Source organism: Ischnura elegans, chromosome 6, assembly GCF_921293095.1.
Source record: "Ischnura elegans chromosome 6, ioIscEleg1.1, whole genome shotgun sequence".
Classification (NCBI taxonomy): domain Eukaryota; kingdom Metazoa; phylum Arthropoda; class Insecta; order Odonata; family Coenagrionidae; genus Ischnura; species Ischnura elegans.
Genome location: NC_060251.1, coordinates 115,877,055 through 115,904,742, shown reverse-complemented (window position 1 = coordinate 115,904,742; position 27,688 = coordinate 115,877,055). Strand labels below are relative to the sequence as shown.

At 39.4% G+C, this 27,688-nt stretch overlaps 2 protein-coding genes across 2 annotated transcripts; one reads left to right on the top strand and one right to left on the bottom strand.

The window, feature by feature from the left end:
* Nucleotides 1-6,627: 6,627 nt before the first annotated feature.
* On the top strand, nucleotides 6,628-11,945 carry LOC124160485 (proteoglycan 4-like). The gene is made up of 4 exons (XM_046536341.1): nucleotides 6,628-7,062; nucleotides 9,161-9,616; nucleotides 10,344-10,525; nucleotides 11,480-11,945. Exons 1-4 carry the CDS (start codon nucleotides 6,643-6,645, stop codon nucleotides 11,646-11,648), a joined length of 1,227 nt encoding a protein of 408 aa, XP_046392297.1. The 5' UTR covers nucleotides 6,628-6,642; the 3' UTR covers nucleotides 11,649-11,945.
* Nucleotides 11,946-14,970: 3,025 nt separating this feature from the next.
* Nucleotides 14,971-25,931, bottom strand: LOC124161551 (deoxyribose-phosphate aldolase). Its single transcript, XM_046537928.1, has 6 exons — nucleotides 25,773-25,931; nucleotides 25,518-25,667; nucleotides 22,570-22,776; nucleotides 20,022-20,156; nucleotides 18,447-18,691; nucleotides 14,971-16,207 (listed from the first exon to the last, which is right to left on the bottom strand). The coding sequence occupies exons 1-6, from the start codon at nucleotides 25,801-25,803 to the stop codon at nucleotides 15,998-16,000; spliced, it is 978 nt and encodes a 325-aa protein (XP_046393884.1). The 5' UTR covers nucleotides 25,804-25,931; the 3' UTR covers nucleotides 14,971-15,997.
* Nucleotides 25,932-27,688: the final 1,757 nt, after the last annotated feature.

Genomic DNA, 27,688 nt, shown 5'->3' with positions numbered 1-27,688 from the left:
CATATTATGGTATTAAAGTTGTTTATTGTTGGGGAAATAAAAAATTCCAACACCTATCAGTTCGGCAAAATATCTCTCGTAATTAATCGTTTCTGCCGGAACTGGAAGAACAGCGGGGTTCTCGTATGCTTCGTGTGGCTCTAAAAGATATCTATTCTTAAGAAACGCCTACGAATGGAGGATAATGCTAATTTTCAAAACTCGGGGATACTCCGAGCCTAGGATGTAAATTAAAACTTGATAGCAATCTTCCAAAAAAAAATTATTCACACGACCGATTTCAGTGCATTTCGTATCATCGTCAGGAAAATTGTTATTAAGTTTCATTCTACCATGTGTTAGAGCTCAAACGGATTAAGTCTAAATCTACTCTCATTATTCGATCCATGCGGTCACCCTCGAATATCTCAAAGAGGATCCTCCAGATGCATTGTCATTCACCGAGCATTTAAACGAGTTTACGAAAGTCGACTCTCACGTCACTGACGGTCAAAACGATCCGAATTACACGGAGAAATAAGCTATAATCAGAGCCGTCAACCAAACTTTGTATTCCTGAATATCAAATTGTGATTTACCAAATTCCTAACTTTTAAAGCTACTTTTCGCAAGTGCTAATACTATATTACACAATGCTGTTAAAAAAAGTGGAACGTTATGCACACATCGATGCGCTGTGGACCAGTAGCGCAGCGAGGGGGGATTTTGGGGGCTATAAACCCCCCCCCTTCCAGAGCTCAGAGAAATTTTTAAGTTTAATCCATTTTACTTAATTGGATTGATATTACTAAAGGATTAATAAAAATGTCCCTCATAAAGCCGTAAAACACACAATTTTGAACCATTTACCTTAAAATTCCGCAATTTATTAATCTCGCACCTACCGCTTATCCTGGTGTGTTTTCCATACCCCCTCACACCCCGGTATTAGCTACACCTAAACCTCCCCCAGCCTTAATTCCTAGCTGCGCTCCTGCAGCGACCATTAATGAAAACGGATGAAAATGCGATCGAAAGTGACTACAGAAAGAAACTACAGAAATTAACGCTTCGTAGGATGGAATGGGGCTTGCTCTTCTATGAAGTCCCCTTGGGTTCAACGATCTCTAGGTCCGTGAGAGGGAAACTGCTGTTTCGTGACGACCTCGGGAGTCGATCCGGGGACGGTGGAAAAAAGTGAACAGAGTAAAAACCGCGCGTTCGTCGAAAGGGAAAACACGGACGGAGAGATATGTTTAGGATCGGTGGCTGGCCGTCCCACTGCACGCGAAAAAACCGAAGGAAAAAATCGTCTGCAGAGGGAGATGGTAGTATCCCATTGCGCAGCCAAGTGAGCCTTCCAAACAAACCGCGGCCAGCAAAACATTACACGGAAGGGCGGCGAAGAGGCGGAACCAATGCCAATCAGAAAGGCAGTCGCCCTCGAACAAAGCAGGAGGAATACTGAGACCATGGAACCACATGAATGGAATTCGCTGGTGCGGGCGGATTTTTGGGGGAGGACGAAATTGTTCTACTTTCATTCTACGAGGTGCCGTGCAAGCCACCACCAAGGTGTGTGGTAGGGGGTGATTCCACACCCCGTGCCACACACCCTGGTGGCACTCATCCTAGCCTCGATCAAAAACGCGCTCGCTTGCTGGACACAGGCCAATCACACAGGATAACGACACGCGTTCAGATAAGAAGATAGGAGAGTGCTAAGGACACGAACATGCTACCATGCAGGGGCGGATCCAGGATTCCTTTCTTGGGGAGGGGCACAAGTAAGGCCGTATCCAGGATTCTGTTCTGGGGGGGGGCACAAGGATACCCCGCAATACAAAACGAACGCAATTATAACGGGACCGTATTGAAAATCTTGCCTATTTTTTAAGGTTCTGGGGTGGGGGACACGTACCCCCGTTCCCCCCCCCCCCTCACCAGATCCACCTATGATACCATGCAAATAAAACTACAAGTTAGGGATAGAAAAACGAACACTTAACGAAATAAGTGATTCATTATATGTTACGCTCGGGGTGATTCCACGCCAAGTATTCTCCGGACGAAGGCCGAGCGCACAGGACTGCGAGATGCGGTCAAATCAGAGACTAAAGGCCTGTTCACACGATAGGTACATTAACACGTATGAGTTAATGTACGTTTGCGTGAATGATTTTTGCGGACCGGAACGGAACATGTTCGAATGCATGAACCAAATTAGAACAGGTTCTATTTTCTGTGCATGCATTCGCACAAGTTGGGTGGTTACACGGTGCATTTTGGCGTTCATTCTCGCGTTCATACATTTAGACATTAACCCGTACGTGTTAATGTACCGTGTAAACAGGCCTTAAGAGAGTGCTAAGGACACGAACATGCTACCATTCTAATTAAACTACTAGTTAGTGATAGAAAAACGAAAAGTTAGTGTAGTAAGTGATTAATGTGTGAGTTATAACCAAGGATGGCAGTACAAACTAAACGAAAGTCTCTAACAGTAAAATTTCAATAGTTACGTTCCCGGGAGCGTAAATGTAGAAACGAAATGGATTTGAACCCGGGGAGCTAAACTCAGGGTCGAAATGAAATCGGAGTCAAAACTACTTCGGGTCGGAACTAAACTAAAACTCTGGGACGAAACGAAACGCAGATAATGTTTCGCACCGCAGAGATAACGTGCTTCACTTTCGAACAGTTTAGTTACGACCCGCACACCGAGTACGAAGTATGATTGAATGAAGTAGAGGTTCGGCCTACCGCCATTAGATCCATGAGGGACTCATATTTTGACCACGTACAGGAGAACGGCGAACGCAAACTGGCCATTCGATTTTTAAGCTCAATGTTTTCACCTCTCTACACGTGAAACTATTCCCTCTTATCCCCCTCCTCTCAACTTCTGGGATTGAAACATAACTATGAGCAGCGGAGTTGTCATTAATTTAGTTTCGTTCCCGGGAGTAAAGTTTCGTCCCGGGTCGAAACTAAACTCCTTTGTGATTTTAATTTCGTGCAGGAGTGAAACTAAACCTAGACTTAGTATTTTCGTTTCCCTCCGTGTTGAAACGAAACATTTTCGTTTCGTTTCACTTGCCATCCGTGGTGATAACATGCCAAAAAATTCATGCATAGTTTATATAAACAAATGTACCGAGGTATGAACAACACATGCAGAGCCAATTTTAGACAGCTCCATATAAGCTATCCCAGATCTAAACAATCGCAAGTACTATGATTCCCTTATCGTTATGGTACCCCGACTCAATCACCGCAGAACAGCCTCCGGTTCGCCGCCGCAACACACTCACGCTGACTCATAGGCACTCAGGCATGTTCGGCAGTCAGAACAATCAAGTAATCCGAACAAGGTTCGGTCCCAATTAATTACGATCAGCGGGACTTCACTGTACTTGAGGGATATCTAAGGAAAATTCGTAGAATTACTCTATAAAATAATATTGTCTTTCCGTACTAGCAGGAAAGCTGGTCTCGCTAGCGCCGTCTTGACAGCGTCGAAATTCTTCCAACCCTAACCCTTCCATCCCTATCCATACCCTGGAGACGTCGTCGGGCTCTCATCACGGCGGCTGCCTCATTTCCTCCTCTCCACCCCCTCTTGAGGTGACTGGGCGAATAAGTCTTCAGAGTTTGGTCCCGGCCATTATGATTGTTAACCTCAAGGAGCCCACCGTGGACCTTCAACCGATGTATTTGAGGGACAGAGTACCATTACGGCTGTCCGTTCAGTTGAAATTAAAAGAAAAAACCGGCAGCTCAGATTTTTAAAATTCTTTCCATCACTTTCGATTTCAAATAAATACAGTTTTTGTCGCCGCCTTCTCTGAGAGCACTTCAACTGTTCTTTAGCGATGATCGAGGCGATTGTTGGCGGTTTTCTAGTAAAAAAAATTACCTCAGTTTCCCGGTACAGGAGTGTAAAAAAATTGGAACTTTCACTCGTAATCAGTGATGTGAATTATTGCACTCGAAAACACTATGTGGAAAATCATAATCGATTAATCGCGACGAAAGTGGAATTACCCTTCGAGTATTTAACGTTGGGGGAGGAAGTAATTATAACATATGACTTTATCTCACACATTTATTTTTATTTTATTTTTTAAATAAAGAGGTACACATACAGCAAGACTTCCAATTTAAAGTGCACTTATAACAACAAATATTAAATAATTAAATAATAATTATTTATAACAAATTTAAATAGAATAAAAAGAAAAACAACAAACATTTATCCGGCTGTCTAGTCATATTGCGATAAATATGTTAATGCCCGATGAGTTAAAATTTTAAGTGTCAGAGCAAACGGATCAATATCACCGGGGAGAGAATTCATTAGAAAGGAAAGCCTATGAAAAAGTGAGCGCTTAATTACAGATCGCCTGGGTGTAGGAATGTGAAGTAAAGAAGTAGATCGGGTGTGGCGGGAAGGTACTCTAATGTTGAGGAAGGAAACAATGTTAGGACTGTCGAAGTGGGAGTTAAGGGTATTACAAATGAATTTGATGGCTGATTGAAGTCGGAGAAGGGATAAACTAGGGACGGATAAAGAGGATAAAACTGCACTAGTAGGTGACTCGCGGATATTTGGGTTTCTAAATTTTACAATTTTTGCAAAAAAAGTTGTAACACTGTTAAGGGTGGCAAGATTAGTGGGGGCAGACATTGACCAAATTGGGGAGCAATAGTTGATCACCCGAAGAACTATGGTTGAGAAGTAGGATTGGAGTGCCTTAGTATTTGGTCCACAATAATTCCAAGATCTTTCATGGATGACACACGATTAAGAGGCAAGGAGTCAATTGCATAATCAAAATGGATAGGAGTTTTCTTCGCAGATATTGTCATTGTGGTGCACTTTTTAAAGTTCAATTGCAGCCTCCAGAGAATGCACCACTCCGTGGTCTTTTTTACGGCATCCTGTAGCATATTACAGTCTGCGAGGTTATTTATCTTTTTAAATAGTTTGCAGTCATCAGCATAGAGTAGTGTATTGACTTGGGAATAACGGACAATGGGGGCAAGGTCATCAATAAATAGGTTGAAGAGGTAAGGTCCAAGAACGCTACCTTGAGGCACTCCGGAGGTAACATTAGACCAGGAAGATGAGATACCAGCGAGTATTACTCTTCGGGATCTGGCACGGAGGAAACTGGACAAGAGACTGAGGAAGGTGCCATGGATATTAAAGCGGGAGGCGAGTTTATGCAGCAGAAGTTTACGGTTAAGGGTGTCAAAGGCTTTAGAAAAATCAAGAAAGATGGCGTCAAGTTGAGACTTTTCGGCCATCGGACATTCACTTAATCCACAGCATACAATAAGCATCAACTATGTAATGGAATGAAATTAAGCGCCGCAGAAGAGCACTCTTCGTGGGATTTCCATCCAGTGCATATGGCAGCGTGGACAAACAAAAATATTTAAACATCAAACCGATTTTATGCACAGAGAAGTGTTCGTAAATACAAAAATTTCAAAATCAATGCACACTACCAACGAAATGGAAATAGTAATAGTAAACAAATCCTCCGAGAAGGATATAGCAATCTCCTGCCGTTCCTCGATCTGCCACTGCTCATATTTCGATAATTTGTAAGTTTATTCTTCCTTTTTTTCAAACAATTGATCTCATTTAACCTCACGATAATGTGGCGCAGAGGTTACACACCGCGGGGGGGGGGGGGGTGCTTTGGGGAATAGGGTACTTTCCTTCATCAAAGAAAACGAAAGGCATTGATTGCGATTAGTTACCCACCATTAGGGTTTTCATAATATAAAAATTATTTGGTTTTAGAAATCACAGTTTAGACGAATGGCAACGGCCAATTTTAACCGCATTAGAAAAAGGTCAGATTGGCGCCCATGCGATGCCACTCCACGCGACGTCACAGGGACCTAGTTTCTACACGAGAGGATAGGAGTTTTACATCGTCTGAGATTACCAATGCATGCATTAGTATCTGCAAATGCTCAAAAACTCTAATGCATGCAAAGAGCTCAGGGAAACATGTCTTAATAATCACTGATTAAAATTTTCTAAGGTCGGAAAGTTTCCTTCGTTTGATAAGGTGCCTACTACGTTTTAATAATAATACATATTTAAGCCAAGCGCTACCTGCTAGCAGGGTACTCTGCTACCTGCTAGCAGGGTACTCTGCTACCTGCTAGCAGCCTGCGTCGCGTCGTATCAGCGCTCAAGCCTCACAGGGCGGCAGCGGGAACCAGAAATACGTCACACGGACTTTTCCCATCATTCCTACTTAGCCGTCGCGTTTTCGCGCGCTTGAAAATTTTCACTTTTCGTTTAATCGCGAAAAATAAATATCGTCATTCGAAAATATAAGAGTGTGAAATGCGTACTCCAGGAGTAATAATCTTTCGATTTAGGCAATAAAAAAATAGGAAACCACCGTATTTTGAAGACCAAGCCAGGTAGGTGACGCCCCACATTCTCCAGACAATGAGTAAACCATTTTCTGGAGTTTTTCATGACTGTTACGAGCATATCAGGGGGTATGCTGGCAAATTCATCCCGAATGTTGGTATTCAAAGATTACAAATAGTTTTTAAATAAAGATCGTATTGAAACCAGGATAAATTTCAAACTGGGTACCAGTGATAATGAAGTTGAGGTATTAAATGCCTATATTAAAGTGTACCTGGGTATTTTTCGTCGCTGATTGTTTCTTTCCTCTGCAGATGTTCCTGGGGGTCCTCTTCCTATTCCTCCGCGCCTCTTCCGCAGACTTCTCTCCTCCCGCGCCCATCCCCTTCCACGCGCCGCAGCAGTTCTCCGTCCAGAATGAGGGCCAGCACAAAAAGATCCCGGCCATCCCGTCTGGGTTTTTCCTGCCCCCACCGCCTCCGCCTCCGTCCCACGGCGACCGCAGGTCACCGCTCTTCACGGCGTCGTCCACCGTCCAGCGGCCCCCTCTCCCCCTACCCTCCCTTCCCTGGGAGGTCCCCGAGAGGCCATCGGCAAGTGACCCCTTTGCCCAAAGGGACCACTTCGCTTCCTCACTGTTTGCACCACAGCAGCAGCAAACGGCCCCTAGCAAGGTATGTGTCAAGCTCATCGATAACATCCTCAAGAAGCACACACACAGAAAACATATTCAAGAGAGCACTTCATTTACCCCAGCAAAGTACGAAAAATACGAAAAACTCCCATTCGACCCAAAATCAACTATAGGGCTTCTAGGTATTTTCCGCAAATACAACATTAAACCGAGCTATACCTCCAACAACACAGGTGCGCAGCTAGGAATTAAGGCTGGGGGGGTTTTAGGCACAACCAAAACTGGGGTGTTTGGGTGTGTGGAATACTTGCCAGGGTAAGCGGGAGGTGCGGGGGCACTCCTTCAGAAACATTCCAAGATAAATAGTTCAAAATGGTGAGTTTGACGGCTTTCAAAGTAATATTTTATTAATATTTACACTATTCTGTAAGAAATATTAATCCAATTAAGTAAAACGGATTAAACTTAAAACGTTTCTGAGCTCTGGGGGGGAGGGTTATCCCCCAAGTCCCCCCCCCCCCCCGGGCTGCGCCACTGCAACAACAAACTTAAATTTCTCCTTGGAAACTCCAAAGACCCAATTGAATCTTTCCGAAAGTGCGGAATATACAAAGTCACCTGCCCCGAGTGCAACAGCGACTATATCAGGCAGACACTGAGGAAATTAAACACCACAAAGCATTCTGTATGTTACAGACTCGGCCACTTCAATAAGTAACGCCAAGGGCTGGAACTAGGAGTATTGTCAGGGGGGCAAAGACCAACCCCCTTTCCCTGAACCCCCCTCATTCCCTCCATACCCCTCCCCTACCACTAAAATATAATACTTCCATAAATTGTATTTTTGAGATGCGGTAGTTGAAATTACACACAGTGTGTTTGCTATTAAGAAGTTTTATTGATATTATTGTTAATTAATTTGTAAGTTAATAACTATTGTTAAATAATGTCATTTGTGAAATTAAATAACTTTTTTAAATGACCTTTTTAAATATTGCTGCCCCTTGAAATCTGCTGCCTGGAGCACATGCCCCCTCTGTCCTGCCTTACTAGTAGTTCTGGGCCAATGCATCACCCTCTCATTTCTCCCCTACCCATGGCAAGGGAAAGATCAAATCCACAAAACATACCCCACATACTTCTCACTATATACTCGAGTTACCCAATTTCATAAGGGAAGTGGATTTTTGGTAGTATCCATAACATCTGTAAAGAGCAATCACTCAAGCTGCCATTGCTGCTATCCCTAAACTTGAATGTAATACAGTTTTTAATTCAGGGATTTCACTAGACTACTGAATTCAAAGTTACTGACTTTACCCTGGCCAAAATCTTAATCCCTCCTAACTTTTTCAAACTCTCCTCCAAGAGCAGCAGGTAAATTTTCAAAGAGAGTAAGTAAGAGTCAACAATATACAAAATTGTAAAACTGTGCTTAAATTCACTTTAAAAAGTATTTTATAGCCATGAACATAGACAGTCCAGATTTTTAACTTAATTTCAACAAAATAAATGCCAGAATATGGTGTCAAACTTAAACTGACACATAAATCTATTAGGCTTTACAATCAAAAAATAAAAGACGGAAAGTTAATTGAAATTCTCTAACCACACCAGTTAATGACATATTCCTATAGTAACCCCTCAGTCTGCCCATAAATCGTGAAATTTATTTCAGTGGACTTCAGATTGTCCATATTTTCGTCAACAGAAAAATAACTGTCATTTCCTGGCTCCTGTTTAATTTCGAGAGAAATTTTTTCAAGTGATGACGATCATAAATTGTGTTATGCCATTTTTAGATGGTGCAAACCAATAGATACACTTTTTGAGTTTTCAGCTCCATAACAATGCCAAGTCAAATTGTTTTAAACTAGATTTAACTCTGTTAAATTATGGTAAAAAATGATGATTTGTAATGAATAATGTATATATTTCCAACATCAAATGAGCTGTGTGATGCCTTTTGAAAGATGCAACCACCCCTCATCCGGCCCAAAGGGTGTTTTCTTTTGATTTGTGAGCCATGACATTTCTAAGATTTTACCCTGGCATCACCAATGAGATTCCCCAAATTTTCCCTGATTGCCCTGACCATAGCAATCCTGTAATTAACAGATGGATGTTTGACCTTCTAGCCACAGGTGTTACCACCCAGGCCTCCAGTGCCGCAACCTCAGCAGCAGCCACCCAAATACAAAGGGGCAAAGGGGGTGCCCGTGTACCCAAAGAAGTGGATCCCAGTGCCTGCCAATGGCAAGAAGATCAAGCCAAAGAACGTGGAGAAGCACCGACAGGAGCTTGTCGTCCTCTCGTCCACGACCAACAAGGAGTTGAGGGGAGACGAGGTGCAGCCGGAGCAGCCTGAGGCTCGGTTGGACGAAGTCCTCCGCACTCACCCTCGAAGGAAACAGCCCAAGAACAAGAAGTACTACCCAGCAGCAGCAACTCCCACCTACGAGCCCCAGCCCAGGGAAACGCACTACCCCCAGCCGGCCACCCCTACCACAAGGACTGCCGAGGACTACGTGAAGGCAGAGGAGTCACAGGACGTCGTTCAGCAGCCAAAGCCATATGCCTTCAATCACCAACAGGTGAGTGCCGATAGAGACAGGAAGTGTAACTGACAATGAATAACTTGTAGGCACATATCTATAATTTAAAATAATAATTATTGTTCCTTAACCTTTAGACGCTCACGGTGCCAATGCATATGTCAGCCCTGTGTTAAATGGCACATAAAAATGTTTGTTTATTATATTTTGAGTCAGTTTTACTTTACAAATGCTTATCACTCCTGAGTTAATGGTATTTCTTCTAAAGTAGTTAGTGTTCTATATAAACAAAAGAATTTGTCTCTTCTTCCAAATGCCTGACACCCTCTTGAATCAGGATAGAGCATTCTGGGAGTGAAAACTGACATTGCCATGAGAACATAAGGGTCTTACATTTCCAACTAACATGCATAGATTAAAAAAATATATTGGAGCTTTATGCAACCTTGAAGGCTTCTGCCTGTTGATGGGATCACCTTCAGAAAACAATACATATGTACAATGCAAATTATTGAATGACTGCAGGTGTCCCGTAATGAATTACATGAGAGTGCGTTATACTAAAAATTTTAGAGGAATGCAGATGACAGCCGAAGGTTGGCTCATGCAATTCATTACTGTACGCTACGTATCTGGCAAATGCAGAGAGATGATATGTATCTCCTTATACATATCTCCAAAAATTATGCTAAGCTACATTAATCTCCAAAAGATATGCTAATATATGATGATATGCTTACTGTAAATAATGAATGTTAATTTCAAGGAGGCGTCTGGGAGTGGATTTGCTCCACTTTTTGCTGCAGAGTCAGCAGGAGCAGAACATGGTTTCATTGGGCAGGAGACTGCACATCCCATAAACAGCGGCAGCGGAGACAGAGTAGCATTCCACATTCACGGGGAAAAGGGTCCAAAATCATATCGATTTGGCTATGATACCGGAAAAGGGTGAGTGAAAAAACACTCGACACTCAAGAAAATTGTAAGCATGCACAAGAAATTTGACCCTGAGGACACTTAATAGATGACACATTATTTTTAAAGAAAAATTGTCATCAAGAGGGACTTTTTAAACACTGCAATATACGTTTGCGAATATTTTTGCCTTTTTAGTGATAGTATATCACAATGATTGGATATATTTTCAGCAGAAAACCTTGTAGGCAATCTGAGAAACCCCTGAATCAATGGAATTTATAGATCCTTGTTTGAGGGGATTGAGGGGGAAGGCTGCCATCCCTTACATTTGCTGTTAGGTTAGGTTAACTCACTTAAAATATGGACATCCCATGATATTATATAGGTATTCAAATATGCATGAACAATTAAGTAGTACCACATTAATCTTGAAATCAATTAAAGACATTCCACTTATCTAACCCCGAAGTATACTTATAAGATAATTTGGGGCCTTGGGCACTGTTCAAGTCCAGGCCTACCCTATATTTAAAATTTACATCAATCAATTTTGGGGGTCTCCGCTGAAAGCATGGCTCGGATTGCACAACACTCCTCCGGAAACTACAGAACAATATAAGAGTGCATTTCATGATCCCTTTCACACCTTTCCCCCACTTTTTGCTGCAACAATGGCACAAACCAGTAGCTTTTAGGTATAGAATACTCTATTTTTGAGGGTCATGATTTTCAATTAAATCCATGATGTTGACCAAATACAAAGAAAACTCATTGTCACTGATACATCCGTAAAAAAAGAAAATAAATGAATTAGCGGACAATTTAGCCTATCAATGTCATAAGCCATTACATGTAATCACTCTATACAAATGACATTATAAGTAAATAAGTATTCTAAATAATCATAAAATAAGAAAAATTTTCTCTTGATTAGCCGTTAAAAAATGTGAATTGGATAAAAAACTATGCTCATTGTTTTTGCAGACCTGACAGGCATTTCCGATATGAACAGAGGGATGACGACGGAAATGTTAAGGGACACTTTGGATTCTACGACAACCATGGTAAACTACAGGTGGTGCATTATTCTGCAGATCCCAAGAATGGCTTTAGTGCTGATGGCGGTAATTTTGGAAAACATGAAGTTTTATAGATCTAAAATCAATAGTAAATCTTCTTCCTTTTGGCTGAGAAGCAATGTACAGCTCCTTATTGCTCCATTTATTCAGGTATATTTTTGTTATTAAGTTGGAGCATTTGTAAATATTGTTATATTTTATAAATTTTTATTTTGTTGTTGAATGTTGAAAAATTACGAGAAATTACAAAATGCCAAAGGTCAAAAAATGAATTACAGCTCTTATCACAGATATGAATTCATGGCAACCCCAACAGCCATAATGATGTTATCTTTTATTTTGTTTTGAAAATAAATAGTTTTTTAAAATGATTTCAAGCCCATTAATCCCAATAATTAACTGTTATCCAAATGACTAATCAAGAGGTTTACACAAACAGATACGCTACAGTCAGGCTATCCATAGGCATTCCATTTGTTTCATGGAGTACGATTCTTGTGGGTCACCAGCAAGGAAGCTGATGTGAACTTTGAGTGAATCTATGCACCCTTCCTGAATGCAAGCGAAGGTGAGCTTGGTTTAGCCTGAATCACACAGTCGTTCTCACCATCCCTTTTTCCTCTGCTTATTCTGTCACTTTTCATATTTACAACTGTCATTCAATTGAAATCCAATTGTGGTATTAGAATCACTGTTAGTGGCTGTACATTACGATTAGCTGAGAGACATTAGCAGGGGTGGTTTCAGTGACAGAAAAAGATGTGTGCCGCGTGATGGAGAAAGGATGGGATTTCCATCCCTGGAGCCATAGTGGATAATGATTATTTGAAAGTGTTATTTTCCTGCAGTCATTGGAGTGATCACAGCAACTATTGCTTGGAAAAAATAATGCTGTGATTCAGGCTTAAGGACACAAATGAGGGGAAAGATGAAACAAGTGGGGAATTTTCGGCTAAAAATTTAATGGAAACATTTAATATGCATTGAAATATAATAATTGAATGCAACACCAAGCAGGTGATCAACTCATATAATGTTGCACAAAAACAAGCATCCGATATTCCTTGAAACCCAGAATGAAAAAAGCTTCACATTTACTTTGCACTTGCGATTGCCATTGCTACAGCCAAATACTGAACAAAAAGACATCGCACTTCTTAGAGTGCAATTTCTTAAAAACAAAAGTTGTTCACAATAAGATCCAGCAGTCTTCCTTATGATGCACTTTGGAAATGAAATCCAGTTGATGTCACAGCACATTGAAAATGAAATCCGGTTGACGTCACACGGCCGTCCAAGTTGCTAATTTTAGCTTTACTAAATTATCTACTGTAAGAATGTGTTGATACAGAATAATGATAATGATCAAATTCTTAGACTGTGTGAGTAATATGATACTACAACAAATATTAACTTATATCTCGAGTTATGTATAAACATCAACATGGAAATTGTTGCTGCGTTAAATGCATTAATAATGGCCTTAGAACTTTGTTTAAAATTTGACAATGCTCAGATAAAAATGAGGAATTCAATTCAAAGTCTGTAATTTACGTGCAAGCAACAATTATCCATTTGCTAAATACATATAAGCAATACATAAGTTGACCGCGAACCAATGCCGCAGGTATGGTCATAAACCCGGAAAGGAGAGAGCACAACTACTCTCGGAGTCCCTGGGGCTCAGTATAGCAGTCATGCTAAGACGAAAACTCCGCCATCTCGAAAGGGTTAATGGCAAATTTAAATGAACAACCACAAGAAGTGAACAAAAATTTAATATGTAAATTAGCAGGAGAGTTCTGTTAAAGAATACATGATCAACCGATTAGTCACGTTACATGAGGCAGTCACTACTTCTTTCTCCAGGTTTTGATTTAAAAAAATTGAACATTTTTACCCCATTCATTCTTTTTTTTTGGTAGAAATATTGCCAGCAGCACTGAGCAGGCGTTCACTGAAAACAGAAGTGGTCAATGTTGATTTTGAAGGCCCGCACGAAATATGCTTGGAGCACAGTTTACATACTGCATGGCATCAGGATCAATATTGAAACTCCACCAACTCCTGACGACATCATCTGTTAATTTGTTGTACCTTGTGAGTCAGTTCAAAATATATTCTGCATTCTGCGAGGTTGCTTAAATTGTTACTTTAATTGACGACTTATTCCCATGCTTCACAGTCACAGTTCTTATAACCTCAACAATAAACTGCTCAGCACGCCCGTACAGCGACACCATGGATAGACTGAGCGGCCGTGAGCTAATGCAAAATTGCAATGTAGTGTTGCATTCTGTAGAATAACCACACTTTCCGATGCCTTGCATAGGTTTATCAACTTAAGAATAAGCTCTCGGAACGCATCTTGCTCATATGTCGAAGAATTACTGTATATATACATGAATCAATCTTAAGACCATTTTCAGACGAAACGATTTTCATGGCATGGCACATTGTGTTGCAGAGAGTCGTCTCATCTCAAAGCTGCCTGAATTTCACGAGACGGCAGCCATCGAAAAGTCATATCATCTGAAAGCAGCCTCAATGTAGCATTGTCTGCACTTCATGCTTAGAAGGCTCATCGCTGTGCCGTCAACAGAGCAATTCGACTCGTTTGACATAGAGACCTATGGTAAGTAGAAAGAACGGTGCCGTGCCGTGGATTGCAGCAGGCGAGAAGTCAGCTCGTTTGTAAGCGGCCGCAGCAACAGAAATTTTACAATGTTGGCGAGAGCAACAAACTGACAAACCCTTAAATGCATGTGTTATCGAGCAACTATAAAAAAAAAAAAAAAAAAAAAAACGTGGACGCCATGGGATCGGAAAGTAATATGTACATGTGTGTGTTTTTTTTTTTTTTTTTTTTAAACTTTTTGGCCTTGAATACGCTGCAGACCATTTAGGGTGCTTTGGGTGCTAAATTCAAAGCCTTGCCACCGATCCGATCCGGTTCCAAAGTACCGACTTAATGCGACTGGTTCTCCATACTGGTTCCACAGGCAAGAAGCGGCAGTACCGAGTACCGGGAACTGGAACCGACCCATCTCCAATTTTTACCCCTATATATCGATGGCTAAGTTCTAACAACACATATTTAAAAAATAGCAACTTTTCAGGAGAGAAAATAAACGATTAATTTCTTTTACTTGCACACTGAAATTAAAAACCAAAAGTTCATAAAACTGAAAAAGAAGCATTCATTTGCAAATGAAGAGTTGTTCTTTGCTTGTATTTTATTTTTTAATGTTATTACACTATGTTTAAGATACCAGTCTCAAACCGGCCGGATTTGAGATACGTGTTATTAGAACTTAGCCACCGTACGTATTGTATTCATTCAGCATACAGTTGAAAAGTAGTATGTATTCCAGATCTTCCACTCAAACAGATTGGTCACAATCTTTCTCATTTATTAACGTAAATGATCCTTGCCAGCACTCATTGCTACCAACTGCAAGCTTTGTTTACAATTGCATTGCACATTAGTCACCATAAAGAGCCTAGGGCAGTAAACATAAAATTTCTCAGAAGTATTAAACTACTTTATAGAAAGATCTAACAGCCTAAGATATAAAGTAAACCAAGAAATGTTGGAGAGAATGTTGGAAAGACACTAAGATACACAGCATTACCAAAAAAGTATGCTAAATATTTTTTTCTTTATCATATATTTGTTATTTGCTTGTCATGCTGTCCTTAACAAACATAAAGACAACCTATGAAAGGAGAGCCTGTGACACACCAGAGCACATTTTTGCTCCTTCAATATCAATAAAAAAAAGTGCCATTTAATGGCTTTTATTGTTCACAATATGGATAAAAAAATGTTTCAAATTTGCTATAGATGTGACAAATCTTTCGAAATCACTATTTTAATACAATATAACCTTAAGTTACAAGATACTATCAGCTCACATTTTTATTCCAGAGAATCACCCTTCAATCAGTTAGAATGCAAAAATTTATGGCAATGATATGATATTGAGCAATCGATTTAATAGGCACCACATATAATTGCTAATAACATTGAAAAAAATAACTTGAGCATAATCAATAACTAAACATGTACTATCCATGACATATATTTTGAACTAACAATTTCATTTTTTCAATTGTGAAGGATAATCAAGTTCCTAAGGAAATATTTCCTTTTTAGTACATACGTTTATACAGTCTTTTCGAATGGATACCCTCAGACATGACTATAAGACAAATACATACAATCAAAAAAGACCAGTTCAACTCAACATCATACAACTTTCATCTGTACTGATGAGTAAATACTCACCAAAATAGATTTTTAAAACCCCTGACAGCATGCAAAATTGGAATCTTGCATGCCATTTAACTTACCAAACGAGTTAATACCGATTATAAATTTTCAAAAGAGAGGTAGTTTGCACATATGTCATCAACAGACTCAAGATGAAGTGAATTCATGAGCTGCAGCGTAACGTCCCTTGCTGGCATAATGGAAGAGTTGACGCTCGATATCAGTCAGAAGACCAGATGCACCAATTCTAAAGAGGTGAGGATTAAGCCACTCATTGCCCAACTCTTCCTTTATTAAGAAAAGCCAGTTCAATGAATCCTTGGCAGTGCGGATTCCACCAGCAGGTTTGAATCCAACCTGGAGAGAAATAAGGAAATGATAAGCCAACTCAAACTGTGGCATTTTTTTTTAGTAATCCCCATTCCCTCAGAAATTTACCCTTCACAGAAAATCACACCCTCTGGACTTAGCCACAGGACTCCAACAAAAGAAATTCATGCAAGGATTTTCGTGCAAAGGACGGCAAAAATATCTCCGATTCAAAAAGCCAGAGACTCTACTGCCGAAACTCTGTCTGGAACCTGCCTCTGATCCTTCTTTCCAATCCTGCCTACCTCATTTCAATTCTTCAGTAGCAGTCCTGCGGATGAATTCATGGGATTTTGGGAGTCAGGAGAGTGATGTTCAGACCTATATTCCGCATTTTGCAATGAGAATTTGTTTGTAATTCTCCAATCATCACTCTCTCTTCTTTCCAAGAAGTCATCCTTCCATTTCCCTCCCTTCCATGGCCGAACAATTGCCTACCTGAATGATTCCCACATTCAAACTAGAGCCTGATAGGCAGACATGAGTATGAAGGGGAGCAAATCAAGAAGCTATTTCCCCACCTGCTGTACGTATCACCTGCCCTTCATGTTGGCATGTAACTGGTTTTCCCTGGAGTTCCATTAAGACAATGCCGAGAGGAATTCTCTAAAAATCGGCTGAAGGGATCAGCCAATCATTGCCAGTAAAAGCTCTCCCCAATGCCTCGAACACCTCTCTCAAATTCCCTCTTCTAATGACTCAAAAAGAACCAAGTTTCCCTTCTTGACGAAACTTCCAATTGGGTGGTTTCCTATTATTTTTTTATTGCCAAAATCGAAAGATTATTACTCCTGAAGTACGTATTTCACGCTTTGATATTTTTAAATGACAATACATACCTATTTTTCGCGATTAAATGAAAAGTTAAAATTTTCAAGTGCACGAAAAAGCGACGGTTAAGTATGAATGCTGGGAAAACTCCATGTGACGTCATTTTGGTTCCCGCTGCCATAAGTGAGGTGACCTTGGGGCGAGGCTTTGAGCGTGGATACAACACAGGATGCTATCAGGTAGCAGAGTACTCTGCTAGCAGGTAGCGCTTGGCTTAAATAAGGATTATTAATACCTTATCAAACGAAGAAAACTTTCCGACCTTAGCCAGTTTTAATAGGTGATTATTAAGACATGTTTCCCTGAGCTCTGTGCCTCATGCATGCATTGGTAATCTCAGACGATGTAACACTCCTATCTACTCGTATAGAAACTAGGTCCCTGTGACGTCACGTGGAGTGGAATCGCATGGGCGCCAATCTGGCCTTTTTCAAATGAGGATAAAATTGACCATTGCCATTCGTCTAAACCGGTATTTCTAAATCCAAATAATTTCTATATTATGAATGTACCAATCGTGGGTAACGAATCGCAATCAATGCCTTTCGTTTTCTTTGATGAAGGAAACTGCCCTATTGTCCAAGTCTCCCTCTTGATTTGCATCCAGCTTAGAGTTCAGACCTCACCCACACTGCTAACTGCACACCAGCCACGTTTTACTTTTGTGAAATAGAATTACTTGTATAACGTAACAACATGTAGAATGGTCTGGAACTCATCAAATTATGTCTCATGAGTTCCCTTACGCTTGATTTGATTCCTTAGAACCTATAAAGCAGTGCAAAAGAATCCCCATCGTATTCCCAACCTCTGTTATCTGGATGTCTGCTTTTAAAAAAATACACCTTGAGTTTCAGCAAATGAAATGCCTACTAATAGTAGAAAAAATATGGAAAAGATTCTGTAGAAAATTCTTAGTTACATTAGACTGCGTCATTACAGAAAATTTTTTTTTTAAGCATGAAGACACTTATTGTCATCTTCATGCTATCCATAAATAGTGTCCCTACCTATTACAAAGAAGATTGGTAAATCATTGCCATGCCTCCGTCTGCCATACTCCTTGGATGAAAGCATTAATTAACCTTATATAATAATTAATCTTATATCAATGCTGACACATTGTGGAAACATTTCCCATCACCTATCCACCCACTTTCAACTGCCATGAACTCGGAAAGTAGGCTAACCTGTATTTATAATAAAAACCAGTTTTTCATAATAAACAAGAGTTGTGCATCGGCTTCAAATGCATTGCGTGTGCATCGGCTTCACAACATGTTGTTCTAATAAGCTCACCTTTCTGTCTTTCATTACATTTTGCACCAGATTTGAACCACTAATAACATAAACCTGTTATTACCATATTGAGACATGAAAGCAGCAATATAATCACCTTGTAATTCATTCGCTGATAATAATCAGCAATAGCACGGCACATGACTACACCAACAGGCAAGGTGGCATTGACTCCTTCTTTCCCCGTTGAAGTCTTGATGAAATCCGAGCCAGCCATCATGGCGACCAAGGATGCTTTGTAAACGTTATCTAGGGAACCAAGATCCCCAACCGCTAGGATTGTTTTCATGTGAGCCTTCTCACCACATGCCTCCTTCATCTGCTGGATTTCCTGATAAAGTTCTGAGAAATGATTTTGCCAAATCAGAAATGATAAAAAGAAATAAGTTTGTGAATGTTTTACTTTCAACATCAAAACCAGTATTTCTGCATTGATCTTCGGATTTCACAGAAATAAAATAGAAGTTACGGGCAATTTTTCAGGAATAATTTAATTTAACGACCATTTTCCATTCATTTTGCACACATGATGATACTATGAATTTGTGGAAAATTGCCAGTAACTTTTATTCCATATATATGTCAGAATCCCATGATAATTAGCCTGTAATATCTCTCCGTATTCAGATTTTATTGGAGAAACACAAGCACTCAAAATATTTGACAGCTTAGAATTGCAAGGTGTATTTCAAGCCTGCCACATAAGCAATGGTGAAATTCAAATTAATTGCCATGAGAAAAAATTCTGCAGGATGGGGAATCAAACTAAGGACCATTGGCTGACAACTAACACCATCAATCTCAATAAAATTGCCATGGGAATCAAGGAACCAGGATAATGGAGGGGTCTCTGCAGTCTACAGCGGCCTGGAAAGTTGTTTCGATTCCCGCTCCAGGTGACTTTTTTCCCCATGACAATTAATGTGAGCTTACAACTACACAATTCCATTCATTAATTTGAAAATTTTGACCGGAAGGTTCATGCACAAAAACTTCATCGAATGAAGATTTATGCACATCTAATTCCTACGTTTACATCTATTCTAACAAAAAGTTTTGAATGCATAATGAATAAAGTCATTCCCCAAATTTATCAAAAACTTGCCTAGTGTAAAGGTAGTTTAATTATTCACAAATTTCAATTGCTACTTCTTCAAACATTTATTATTTAAAACACATTTAAATAATTTATATAATAAGTTATCCATAAAATAATGAAAGTGTTCGTTCAATAGTATTAGGCTCAAGTATGTTGAAATTAATACACGAAAATGAAAAGGAGACTTCGTTGCTTTCCACAGATTTATTTTGTCCGTACGACATGTTTCGAACCATAGAGGTCATTATCAAGTACTGTTGATATATGTACTTGATAATGACCTCTATGGTCGAAACATGTCGTTCGGACGAAATAAATCTGTGGAAAGCAACGAAGTCTCCTTTTCATTTTAATGAAAATGTTTTTGGATTCTGAGACTATTTCCTCATAAAAGAGTGACAGTTTTGTCCATCTGTCCCGTTGACTTTGTCAGTCAAACCTATGTGATGTATCTCTCACCCGCCATGTGAAAAGCCATGATGTACACAATAATTTCCTTGGGCAAAAATTCGACTCTCATGACAATTTCCCAAGATTTGTGGTTGCTAGTGTATCCATTATGGCATCACTCACCTTGCCATTTGTGTTCCAATACGAGGCTTCGATCCAAAACAATATCAATTTCATTTGCTCCATTTTGTACAGCAAACCTTATCTCTTCTAGGCGGGTTTTAAGAGGACATTGGCCAGTTGGGAAAGCAGTTGCCACTATTAAAAATTAATAATAAATGCTTTAATTCCATTCCTCTCCATGGGCTACCTCCTTATCATGGTGCAAAGGTTTGAGTACCCCAATGACGTGGAGAGCTAATGCTGGCTAAAGCGTATGCTCCTGGTAGGACCACCCAAGCCACGTTAAGGTTGAAGGGTAGGGGACAGACTAAGTGTAGCCCACTGGTCCTCCAGGTAGGAGATTGTGCAACAGGCCACTAATCTGTCCATACACAACTTTTAACTCATAAGATTCACAGAGAGCCTTGGAATAGGTTAGGATTCAATAGACAATAACTAGGAAAAGTAAGGGCAAGAATGCTGGTATAATGGATATATAAAACAGAGCCACATGGAATGTACAAGGCTTAGGCAATCATGAGTTAGAATTTTATGGCACCCTTAAAAGATGCAAAGTGAATATAGTGGTCATCACTGTAACAAAGAAGAAACTCTTAGGGCGAAAGGCTTCGAGGATTATGTATGATATATGTACAGTGGAGTTGATGAGAATAAAAGAGCATGTTGTGGAGTGAGTGTTTTAATAGACAAAAAATTGAAAAATAAAATCAGAGAATATACTTTTAAAAACAAAATAATAACTGTATGATAAAAATTTGATAGGGGCTATTTAACAATACCTGGAACATAATCACCTGAAGATGGGAAAAAGGAAGACACGGAGATTTATTATGAGAAGTTGCAAAAAGAAATAAGGGAGTTAAATAATAGGGACTACTTAATACCAGCTGGCGATCTAAATGCTAGAGATGGGAAATAGCAAATTCCAAAATTGATAGGAGTACCTATATGGAGGAGACCATATGAACGAGAACAGAAATTGGAATTGAAAATTCATTGGAAAACATGGATAACCCAAACTTTCACTTTTATTTCATACAACGTTCGTAATTTACACAAATAAAAAAATATACAGTACACTGCCGATTATCCCAATGGGCTAAAGATGGGGAGAGACGGCACGAATAATCGGAAAACATGGATAACCCGAATTTCTACTCAAATGTCTTACATTGTTCATAATTTATGTAAAACAAACAATACATTATTATTTATGCAGTTATTCTGTTATTTAAGAGTGCTTCCCGGTCTCAATGAAAGCTTTCTTCACCAGTTCATGTTCTTTTTAGCAGCGATAATATGGTTGTACTCGTATTATTAATTCTCTGTGTAAGGCCTGGTTTCGAAAACCACACTTCCGAGGCTGTGTGATCACGGATACAGAAAAGTGGTTTACACGAATGCTTCAAAACCACTGCTAGACATCGGAAACTACACTGTCAGGCACCATACGAAGTAGTCATGTCTCGCTCAAGTTGCCCAGGTTGCAACTGCTGCGGAACGTGAATCTGTGATGATGGAGAGCGGTCGTGCACTACGAGGCTTGGAAAACAGTAATACAGTCCTCCCGTGAATGCAGCTAGCAGGTGATCGCTTCCGTTTTACGAAAGAGATTCTAACGGAAATAATAAGCCCCGTGTATCCTAGCATTAATGCCTTAATTACGATGATTTTGCATTCGATGTTTTAAAATAAAGATTGCAGAAAAAATTGAGGGAGAGTGAAAATCATGCACGGATAATCTGCAACCCGGATAATTGGGAGTCTGCCGTATTACTATTTATGTGCATAGTGTATTATTTTCAATTTCTTCAAAGACTCATCCTGAGTTATCTTCATCCAGCCACGGATCTTTTAACGGTGATAATGTCATGGTACATGTATTCCCAATAGTCGATTCACTCCATCAAACCGACTATGCAGGTGATTGTCTGGCTGTGACTCATTCAACCTCTACTCCCTTCATCTCTGCTTCCACTTCCCCATCTCCCTTCTTCTACCATTTGTCCTTCACTGTTCATGGTGTAAACATTATTGAATGCAGTTAAATATGTATCCAGTTCCCTTGGGCTGTATTCAACCGCAAGCAAGACCACAGCAAAAATTGCTCATTTGCAATATAAAAAATACATATACATATAGATCACAGATTACATTTTTCTTAACTTATGATTGGCTATCCATTAAAAATGTATTCTAAAATTAATCAATAGTTTTTTCCTGCCCCTCACTGTCTTCTGCAATACTGTAGCACACGTCCAAGCAAACTTGAAACAGTCAACAAGTAATGAAAACAACTGTTTTACAATAGGGAGTTCTAATGGAAAAAAATGCCTCAAGTATCCTTGCATTAATATTCAATAATCCTGGTACTTTTGTACCCGACTTTACTTTTTATAAAGGTCGCAAAAAAATTGAAGGAGGCTGAAAGCCATGCCCGGATAATTCACAACATGGAAAATCCATGTATGGTTAATCAGGAGTTTATTGAATTATTACCCCATGAATGTAAATGGTAGAATATAAGTGTAGAAAGCTAGACAATTACCTGAAGCAATGTTGACTTTATCTTGGGCTCCAATAGAAGTAAGCGTGCGAAAGGCATCATGCACTCGTGATGGATACACGCAAACTGCAGCCGTGTGGATTGGAGGCTTTGTTTCACTGTCTGAGAAAATGGTATCAAGGATATCTCGGCTGACAGGATTGGCTGCTTTGCGGCAGAGCCTTTCAACATTCACCCACGTATCATCACCTATAAACAAAGAGCACATTCTCCTTGGTCACAACTAACATTGACAAAATGACCAGTGGCAGATTCCAGAGAGGGACTGTGGGGGCTGAGCCCCCCCCCAACAGGGGGTATAAAATTTACACTAGATAAAATAGTGATTTTGTTTGGATCCCCACTACTGCTGGGAGGTTACCTCCCAAACTCCCCACCTAACCCCCCCTTGTCCCAATCCTGCATCTGCTATTGTTAATGACAGTATGTGTTACTTTGTGAAACTGCACCATCTGATAATCATTCCACTTAAAAAACATTTGCTCAGATCTTTAACACAAAACTAAATAAATAAGTCACTGCAGACTGGAGGAATGATGAAGATTCATATAGGATAGGATATGTGAGTAATGTGAAAGTTCTACGAAGAGAACGAGAAAAGAGTTTAGTCTTTTGAAAAACACGGGAAGAAGACAGGACAATGGAATCAGCCACATCATTAGACATGAGAGTCTAATGAAAATTATCGTTGAAAGACAGCTGGAAGAGAAGAATGGCAGAGGAAATCCTTCTACATGCTAAGTAAAGTAGAAAAATAATTCTCCTATCAGCTAATATCAAAATATTAGCTGATTGGAGAATTTGGTGGAGGGCTGTGACAAACCAATCTTTGGATTGATTAAAGTATATGATGCAGACAAGAGGTGGGTGCTGCATTACCAGCCTTAAATGCTGAGGATGCCAATGCTGAGGAAAAATTAGAGCCTTGAGGTCCCTAGTGGCCATTATGGCATATGATTGCCAAAATCTCAAATCACAATTTGAATCCTTAAATTTGAGGCACTTTTCATCCATTTCTAGTATACTAAGTACAGTAAAACCTCTCTACATCGTAATGGAGGGGACCAAAATTTGGGCAATTTGATGTATGGAGGTTCACTATAGAGAGGTTTTAGTGATATGCACAATTTTTTCATAACCTTTGGAAATGAAAGGCACTACACTCTTTTAAACCATTATATTCATGCGTTTAAATAAGAATGCATGCATTAGTGAACATATATTTATTATTTAATAATAGCACAAAGGGAGCGCTATCACGTGATTTTTACCCTGATTGGAGAGGAAACGATGTGATTCTCTCTTAATTCAACAGTCACTTAAAATGATTAGGACAGTTGAACGTCTTTTTTCTTATTTACTGTTAGGTACGCCCTCATATGGAACAAAATGGCCATAACTTAACATAAATGGTCAATTTGAAAATTACAGCATATTAAAGGTGTAAAAGAAAAAAAATAAGTGTGAAACATTTATTGCTGAAAATGTCATTCCATGTATGTACGTAATAGCAGCTGCATTAATGGTCTCTAGTTGTCTCAGTACAATTTGCAGAGGTAGTCAGGCTGTCTTGGGGGTGTCCCCTTGGTATGATAAGTGGAGGTTTCATGATAAAGAGACCATTTCAGGTTCACTACAAAGAGGTTTGCCTATAAATTTACATAAAAATCTGACGGGACCGTAAGGGTGGTATGAAGTATGGAGGTTTATGATGTAAAGAGGTTCACTACATAGAGGGTTTACCGTACATGCATGAATTGCTTGTTATGTATCACTTACAATTTGGTTTCATAAGACAAGCTTAAAATGAGCCCAAGTCGATACCTCCGTTGCAAAAGCTCTCAACAATCACCCACCTGATCATCTAGGAGCTAACCAATGTGCATGCGCTCAGCTGGAAGTAGCCGGAGCACAAACGCTTACCTCCGAAGCTGGGAGACTTGGAGGGGAGCATTTTTGTTCCAGCTACGGCAAGCTGAGCGCATGGGTATCGTTGGGCTCCAAGATGAGCGGGATTGGTCGGGTGGGCTATTGTTGAGTGCTTGGGCAGTGGATGTATTGAAACGCACATCCATCATCAATTGCTTCTCACCATCATTGATAAAATAGAATTTTAATGGAAAATATAAACACCCGTTCCCAAGCAGCCCATCAGAGATTGCTCTCCAAAAAGGCAGAACTTTATATCGAAGGAATGAAAAAGCTATAATTCTTGTTTCTTAGGGTCAAAGCTCATATTTTAAGGATAATTTTATAATGCATTATTGAATTTTTATGACAATAGCTCATTGCCAGCCTTTCAAAAATTATGGCATTAACTATAATTTATAACCATATCCGGCCAAAAATATTTATATTGAAATGGTGCGTTGAGCCAGTCAGAAAAATTAAGAATTACAAAAAGTTTTATCTTTTATAAATAAAAAGTCATCATACAATCCAAGAAAAATTCCATGATTTTGCAAGATGGTATTATGCTAAAAAGTAATTACATATTCATTTACATCAGTTCTCTTACCCAAAAATCCAATAATTCATGAATTATGTCTGTAATTTTCTAGTTACTCAACACGCACAAATATATCAACCTTGTAATACGCAGTACTGTCTACACCATGACATTGGTGTCATTTAATAATTCATGAGTATCGGCAAACGCATCCAAGCTTTCTCGCAGTTTAGGAGAATTTTATACTAATTACTTTGTCCCATATGTTGCACACTGCATATCAATTACTTGAATTGATTACCTTTTAATCCTCTCCTAGGACACACAAAATAACTTAGTACAAACGAGATATGCAATTGGATAATGAAAAGAAACCCACTGTGGTGCTCTTAATGCTGATATAAATAGAGATATATGCTATGATATTTGGATCTGGTGACAGGAAAGACAAGAAAATATTTAATTTATTCATAGCTATCACCTGAAAGAGTCGTGAGATCAATGCATGTGACGGCACGTAATAGCCACGCAGCTTGCCACTGATTTTTCACTCCTCTTCTGGACTGAATGATACTCGCTCTTCGGTTAACGGCAGGCAAATTCACTCTAACTTGTGATATCCATCCAAGATCTGATAAAATCAAAAGTGTGAGAACAGGACAATTATGAAATACCTAACAATTAAATGAGTGAGACAGCAAGTGGTTACAATCACGCAATATTGAAAATTATGTACCCAATTCGCACCCAGGATTCCTATCTTCCATGTTTTCGACCGCTATTTGTGGTTTTAACACTATCAGCACAGTAAGTTAGTCCGTAGTAAACCAATTACCTCCGAAATAAAGAATTGTTTACCATATCAGCTTTGCTATTTGAGGAACTACAAAAAAGTGAAAAAATTGAAGGTTGAAATTGATGGCAATTGATAAGATAATAATCTACTAAAAAAGTTATTATTTACACCATGGTATGGTTACTAAAAGCTTTTCTGTACAATTTGGACGTAACATAATAGTTCACAAAGAGTTATGATCTAAATTGGTCTCAATTCCATGTTATTTCATGAGTTTGAAAGTATGCAACAGGTGGTACAATTGCCGTATTTCAGAAGCGCGAAATTTGTAATGACCAAAGTGAAAGTCGTTTACATAGAGACATTGTAAAACTCATCTTGTGCACTCGGGTATAACTTTGTACTTACTCTTATAAGTTTATGTAGACGTAGAGTTCCTTCAGTGTAAATATATTCGCTAAACAATATGTTTGTCACTCATACTATGTTCCATCACACCCTCCTCAAGTTGATGTCAATTGTCAAGTAGAAAGTACCTGCACCACTGTTGCTCACATTTTGTATTTGTTGTACATGAGACGTTTTGATTATGTGGAAGTTTATGAAGATCCTGTTTTCCAAAACCCATGAAAATTCTCAATTAAAATCCTCATATAGATTAAAAATTCCCCATTGAGAAATATTGCTGAAAAATAAAACCTAAAACTGAACCATCGTATCTTAATTTGGCCACAATTGACTAGACTCCCTAGATTTGAAAGGACAAGCACTAAAATTCACTCGCTTCCATGGGGAAAATTGTGAATGAACGTGGACAGCAAGACTTGTCAAAGGGGTCTTAACCCCCTCAAAATTTTTGGGAGATAAAGCTCCGTTTAAGTTTTTTGCACTGGTACAAAAGCCCATTTTTGGCCTATTTTGACGGATAGCAGGAAGAGAGGAGTAATTATTCTTTTTTGGGAATCCATTGAGAATGCTTGCATTCACTTCCAACGAAATACATTTGATTTCACAAGATGAACTGATCTCTCATGTGTTGGCCAATGACTTTCCTTCTCCTTGATGGCAATAGCAGAGGGGGTATTTTACCTTCCCCTCCTATCAATCTCCCCTGCGGTATTTATCCGCTCCCCAAAGTTCTGCACACCCTTTCTAACCTAGAGCTGAGTATGGGAGAAACCAAATTTGAAGATCTTTCATTTTGAAAACTCAAAAATTTAACACTCAATTATAAGTATCGTGGCAGCTAAACATTTCATCGTTAAAATTTACTCTACTAAATAATGGGTAGTTTATATGCTTCCTAAATAGAGCTGAAAGTTTAAATATTTTTGATGTTGCTCAGAAGCAACATTGGGTTATAAAGGCTTAAGTGTCTGGAACTTATAATGGAACTATGGCGCCCATGTGATGCCACTCCACGTGACGTCACAGGGACATAATTTCTATACGAGTAGATAGGAGTTTTACATCGTCTGAGATTACCAATGCATGCATGAGGCACAGAGCTCAGGGAAACATGTCTTAATAATCAACCATTGAAAATACCAACCATTGAAGTTCGGAAAGTTTCCTTCGTTTGATAGGGTAATAATAACCCTTATTTAAGCCAAGCGCTACCAGGTAGCAGTGTACTCTGCTACCTGCTAGCAGCCTGCCTTGTATCAGCGCTCAAGCCTCGCCTCTAGGTCACCTCACTTTGCAGCAGCGGGAACCAGAACCAGTGCTTGAAAATTTTCACTTTTCGTTTAATCACGAAATATAGATATCGTCATTCGAAAATCTAAGAGCGTTAAATGTGTACTCCAGGAGTAATAATCTTTCGATTTAGGCAATGAAAAAATAAAAGGAAACCA

Bases quoted from the DNA above. Each gene is read 5' to 3' on its own strand.
- LOC124161551 (XM_046537928.1), bottom strand. From the start codon at position 25,803: ATGGAAGATAGGAATCCTGGGTGCGAATTGG. The intron at 25,668-25,772 runs GTACATAATTTT...TGATTTTATCAG, and splicing joins GAATCCTGGGTGCGAATTGG to ATCTTGGATGGATATCACAA. The intron at 20,157-22,569 runs GTAATTGTCTAG...AATTTTTAATAG, and splicing joins TAAAGTCAACATTGCTTCAG to TGGCAACTGCTTTCCCAACT.
- LOC124160485 (XM_046536341.1), top strand. From the start codon at position 6,643: ATGCCTATATTAAAGTGTACCTGGGTATTTTTCGTCGCTGATTGTTTC. The intron at 7,063-9,160 runs GTATGTGTCAAG...TTGACCTTCTAG, and splicing joins AGCAAACGGCCCCTAGCAAG to CCACAGGTGTTACCACCCAG. The intron at 10,526-11,479 runs GTGAGTGAAAAA...TTGTTTTTGCAG, and splicing joins GGCTATGATACCGGAAAAGG to ACCTGACAGGCATTTCCGAT.